The 5,681-nt window shown below is 46.9% G+C and overlaps 1 protein-coding gene across 5 annotated transcripts; it reads left to right on the plus strand.

Annotated features, from left to right (window-relative positions):
• The first annotated feature begins 371 nt into the window (after positions 1 to 371).
• Positions 372 to 5,443, plus strand: LOC112276952 (polyadenylate-binding protein-interacting protein 8). 5 transcript variants are annotated; one of them, XM_024508795.2, is made up of 10 exons: positions 372 to 1,419; positions 1,644 to 1,757; positions 2,465 to 2,509; positions 3,119 to 3,191; positions 3,429 to 3,541; positions 3,779 to 3,838; positions 4,038 to 4,085; positions 4,228 to 4,296; positions 4,545 to 4,606; positions 4,816 to 5,443. In XM_024508795.2, exons 1-10 carry the CDS (start codon positions 814 to 816, stop codon positions 4,871 to 4,873), a joined length of 1,248 nt encoding a protein of 415 aa, XP_024364563.1. In that variant the 5' UTR covers positions 372 to 813; the 3' UTR covers positions 4,874 to 5,443. The 5 variants fall into 5 exon arrangements, with proteins under 5 accessions (XP_024364563.1, XP_024364566.1, XP_024364565.1 ...); XM_024508798.2 differs by having other exon boundaries at positions 4,047 to 4,085; XM_024508797.2 differs by having other exon boundaries at positions 1,647 to 1,757.
• The last annotated feature ends 238 nt before the right edge of the window (positions 5,444 to 5,681 follow it).

Here is a 5,681-nt window from a genome sequence, read left to right on the forward strand (position 1 = left end):
TTCCCCTCCACGATCTCCCCCGGGAACGTCCCCCACTAGGGCCAAGAGCAATGCTCCCCAACTCGCCACTGGGTGGAACAACGACACCCCCGGTCGCCACAACACACAAGATTACCGAGTCGGATTAGTAAAATGATGAGCCCGCGATTTGGGAGAGAGAGTGACGAAATGAATCAGAAGAAGAGAAGGAACAGCTGGGGGATTAGTGATGTGCGAGTAGCCGGGTTAGTGAGTAGTAGCAGTGGGTTGGGGGGGGGGTCTGTCTGCCCCCCCCCACCCATGGGTCTTCCTTTTCGTTTTCCTTCCTGTCCGTCTTCGTCGTCTTCGTCTTCGTCTTCTTCTTCTTCTTCATTCGTCTCGGTCTTGTGCGTTGTTTTTTTTTTTTTTGTTTCGGGGCGTGCGTGTCGCTATTTTCGGCTCCTCTCTCTCTTCTTCCTCTCTCTCTCTTGCTGGGTTGTTGGGAGTTGGGGAGGGGGGGTGCTGGTGTGCAGCTTTCAGAGCTGGGGTTGGAATAAAACAGAGAGTTGGGGGTGAGCTCGGGAGTGTCGGATCTGACCTTGGAGGGAGGGAGGGAGGGGGACGGGAGTGGATCAAGCAGGAAGGAAAGGAAGGAAGGAACGAGGGTTGAGAGCTTGAGTGGGAAGGAAGGGAAGGGGTGTACATAGATGTGAGAAAGAGGGGCAAGTGTAGAATTGGAGAAGAAGGGAGGAGGAGGAGGAGTATCGAGGACAGAGGTGAGAGTCCGTAAGGTTATTGCGCGGAGTGGAGCGCCGGAGGGAGAGGGAAGTGGAAAGTGAGGGGGGTCGAGCGGAAATGGCAGTGACGGACAATGCTGGGATAGGGTTGGCCATGAATATGGGGCAACTGTCCCTGACAAGGAACTATCCGCAGATTTCGTCGGAGAGCAAAGCCGATCAGCTGTATGATCAACAGCAAGCGGCGTTGGAGGAGCGGGAGCGGCATCAGAAGCAGCAGCAGCAACATCTGCAACAGCAGTATCAGCAGGTGCAGTATGAGCAGCCGCAGCAGCACCAGCAGGGAGAACAGGGGCAGAGCCAGGAGCAGCACCAATCCCAGAATCAGGCACACGCCAGTTCCGCTCCTCAGAAACCTGGCCTATCGGGAGGACAGGGTCATGGTCAAGGGCAGCACCCGCAAGTGGTGCGGTCCAACCGGGCCAACGGAGCCAACGGCGTGAATGGGCACATCAAAGCAGAGAACGGGAGCAACGGGGGTGATGACGAAGGGCATACCCTGGATGCGCGAAGCAATGTGAGCAACGACAGCATGAGAGAGCTCGAGGACCTGCTCACGAAGCTAAATCCCCTGGCCAAGGAGTTTGTTCCTCCCTCCCACGCGGATTTGGCCAGCACTACCGCGCCCTCGTCGGTTGCCTCCTCCAAAGGTCAACCTCGCAAGGTAGGGTCTTCTTCTTCTTCTTCTGCTTCTTCTGCTTCTTCTCTCCTCCCCTCTGCCATTGGTAATGCATTCCCTGTTTCCTTCTCTTCTGTGATCGCCACACATTGACATGCAATGTCAAATGGGAGGGCAAAACTTCCAAGTCTCCTCTTCCTTCCTTGGCATTGGGCCTTCGTTGGGAGCTTCTTCTTGGGCTCTGATCCATGGTGTTGGCCGTGTGATAGAAGAAGAATGGTTTTAACCAGGTTAACAAGAGGCGGGTCAATAGTCGGACAAGTCGTGCGCAGCGGGAGGATAGTATCCGCAGAACGGTTTACGTGTCCGACATAGATCAACAGGTTCGAGATCTTCTTTCCCCTCCAGCAGTTCTGTAAACTGGATCGTCAGCTTTATTTAGATCCATAATTTGAAGTTCCCGGGGGCTACTGTAGGAGTTCAGAGTGAAAAATGCAATGCAGAGGTTGCCCTCCAACGAGACATAACTCAACTGCGGAGTTCGCATAAGATCGCTTTGACGGTACAGCTTACGTTTCCGTTTGCTACCAGATGGGTTCGAGGTTACGCTATGAATCACTCAGGGGGCTTGGCCTGCAATTCAATTCGAGCTGAATGGATGGATCAAATTGTTATTTCTCGGCGTCCTCTGAGCTTTCTGACGGGGTCAAATGTTAGTTGAAAATATAATCTTTTGAAAACCTGGTTTGGAATTAGTCTTTAGCACGGCATAACACGCTCCGGTTCATACCTGTAGATCCTTTTTTACGTTACATGATACTGTAGCTATTCTACAATGGCATTGAAGTTGTGGCTACTTGTGCGAACTCCGCTGTCCAATGCTGGTTGATTCGAAATACCTACGTGGGAAGACAGCCTACTGGAATTCTCCTGAATTTTATTACGATCGAGTGAGAGCGGTTAGTGGCACAAAGTCGAAACTGATATTTTCACCCCAATCTTCCTTTCTGCCGAAAGTTTTTAGTTTTTTCAATTAGTTTTGGTTGTTAATATATTATTGGAAATTGTCTGCTTTCGATATGTGCCACAGGTAACAGAGGAGCAACTGGCAGCTCTCTTCATCACATGTGGCCAGGTAGACCTTTTTTTTTTCCCATTTCTAAAACTTAACAAGGTCCCTGCTATCCCAATTTTCGTTTTAAGTTTTGTAAGGGTTTCAGATTTACTCGAGCGATGGAATATTCAGATATCCTGGTTGATCATGTAGTGATGTGGTTGTCTTTAAAAATGTCCACTTTTGATCTAATTTTGAATGAGAATTAGTAATGATCGTTGTAACGAGTGATAATGGTAGTAAATGTACCAAAACATATTTACAATATTAAATTAGGATATTGATGAAAGTATAGAGTCGGAGGTTCGATCGTAGTTACTCCAAGGATTCGAGGCATTCTTAGGACTGTTTCACGCAGGACTTCGGACTTTTCGATAAGTCTCTTAAAGACTGTCGATTGATGCTCTCATGTCAGTTGGAGGCCATCCAATATTAGGTTCTAGATTTGTAGCCCAGTATCTGTTTGGATTGGTTTTCGTGTTCAGATTTTGGTTCGACGATTGACGGAGAGATAGGTAGAGTGGTTCAGTCGACTCCTTCCTGAATTTCGTGTTAATGAACCATTGGTTTTAGACCCAGTACCTACGCGTTGCCGATGGGGGTTATCTTACGAATTGCTGTGGATTACAGGTTGTAGATTGCCGTGTTTGCGGGGACCCAAACTCTGTGCTTCGGTTTGCTTTCGTGGAGTTCACTGACGAAGGTACAGATGTCTGCCTTCTCACATAATCATTTTTCAGCTTTGATCAGTTTCTGAAAGCCTTGAAAGTCAATTTTATCCATGATTCTATTTCAGCGGTGTAAAGACATCAAATGAGAGTGCATAAACAACTCAATTGTTTATAAGCGAATATGTACAAAAGAAGGTCAATTTTTGAGGATAAATAAACTAACGATTTTCTTCGCATCATGTTTGATGTAATGCGTCCATCCTCAACAGAGGGCGCCAGGGCAGCATTGAGTCTTGCCGGTACGATGTTGGGATATTACCCTGTTCGTGTCCTTCCATCCAAGACAGCCATTGTACCTGTTAACCCGACCTTTTTACCGCGGGTGAGCATCATCTTGGTCTGCTAGCCGGAGCTAGGATTTTGAAGGATATTCATTTATTTACTTTAAATTAAATTCTATCAAAGTTTTAAAAGATTGTTTGGTTATTGAGGATTAGTACTCTTAGTTCTGATGTAGTAAAGAATTTTGATAAATTTTTAGTGACGTAGTTGTATGTGAACAATCCTGGAAATTGCTTCAATAAGGTGGTTGTTCTAACACAACTTCTCTATGTTTCAGTCTGAAGACGAGCGTGAAATGTGTGCACGTACCATCTACTGTACAAATATTGATAAGAAGGTGAAGTGGAGTGAAATAGACTTTCATTCTTCTAGGCTGCCAATTAGCCCTGTTCATTTACTGTCTAATCTGTTGTGAAAAGTTATGGCATGGTTGTGTATTCGTTGTGCCATGGTTCACGAGGTGGTGGGAAGTTTTCATGCTAGTACCACATTGTAATGTATGGCCGGGGCTCTGAGCGAGCAGTGACTTGATGCAGGTGTCGCAGGCCGATGTAAAGCTCTTCTTTGAATCTTTGTGTGGAGAGGTAACCAGACATATGCCCTCCATAAATTCTTGAGTCGATGAGCTTACTGCATTGTCGAATTCTGTTCTTTAGCTTTATCCATTCCTGTGGTCTCATCATGTATCCACTGGATGTTAATCTGGATGCGTAATGGAATGTGAAGGTCGCTCGGCTAAGATTATTGGGGGATTATCATCACTCAACTCGGATTGCGTTTGTCGAGTTCGTGATGGTGAGTTTTTATTCTCTTTTGGGAGACCTTGTGTTGATTGGATTTGTGCTGGGACTAATTGTTAAGCATCGACAATGACGTGAATTCTGTGTGAGTCCTGAATAAAACTGCCCACGCAAGGTTTCGGGCAGGATTGAAACTTAATAGGTTTTAAAAGGGGTTTCGAGTAACTAGTAAAGTATGTAGTAACCTCAGTGTGTTGAATCCCATGTTTGTTGCATTGATTTGAAGTGGCTATCTCTTTGCAGGCGGAAAGTGCAATGGCAGCTTTGAATTGCAGTGGCGCAATATTAGGTTCTCTTCCAATCAGGTGTGCCTCCTCCTCCTCTAGCCGAGGACTTAATGGTGTGTTCACACGCATGCTTTAGCATAAACTGTTTCCCAGTAAAATAACCCAAGAATCTTTTGTCACGAACGTGTCGTGTATGTGCTCAATGGAGTAGTTTTTCAGAACATAGATACCTCAAATGTGTGTATGTTTGTTAACAACGTGGTGTGGTCTGTGTCTTTCTCGTGCAGAGTGAGCCCATCGAAGACGCCAGTGAGGCCCCGGTCACCGCGTTCTCCGCTTCATTGAAGGTCCTTGCAGCTCCCCCAGTAGCCCTCCGGTGTCAACGATCTCATGTTCCCAATAGCAGGCTTTTAGAATCTGCTCATTACTCAATTGGTCGCTGAGACTCGATTCATCATGTTTTGTCACATTTCCAGACGTAGGTGATCTTTAAAGCTGTAGGCAGAGGCCAGCTTACAGTAGTAGAAGCGTGTTCGTGCCTACCAGGGAGCCGCTCTGAACTCCCTGTCACTATTCATCTGCTAATCCAGATCTCTACTGCGGAAGGCAGAGCTTGCCTCCCGGCACTCTCCCCGAGAGAGAGAGCCTGCGATTTCCACTGGTGTTCAAAACCCCCAGTGTGAGTGGCAAGCAACTCTTTTCACTTGTATTTCTTACTTTGAGCGACAAGGATGGCGAAGAGGCAAGGTCCCCTCGGGTCCCCCCACATTGGTTCTCTGATATTAGCAGCAGCACTCCTAGTCCTTCCCTTCTCGAGAGACCTCTGGCTAGTTACCCACTGAAATAATGGATTCTTATCCGCCATGCCTAAGGCTTTATTTTTTTTCTCTAAAAAAAACACTAATTTATCCTCCACTATTGTAACCACACCACTTGCAGTTATCCTCTCCAACCATGTCTCTCATCTCCTCCTTAGCAACCCATCATGCCCACGCCTCCTCACTCCACACCCTCACAGCGCATACATCAAGTATATGCTCATTTGATTCAACGTGCACACTTTTTGGTGCCTTGAAAAACACGTTTTTCTACCACGTAAAGAGAGGGTTGTACCCATCGACACTGGTTCCAATCCTTCGCTGCTTGTCCGTAT

The sequence above is a fragment of the Physcomitrium patens genome, chromosome 24, assembly GCF_059467195.1.
Source record: "Physcomitrium patens ecotype Gransden chromosome 24, ASM5946719v1, whole genome shotgun sequence".
In the NCBI taxonomy this organism is placed as follows: domain Eukaryota; kingdom Viridiplantae; phylum Streptophyta; class Bryopsida; order Funariales; family Funariaceae; genus Physcomitrium; species Physcomitrium patens.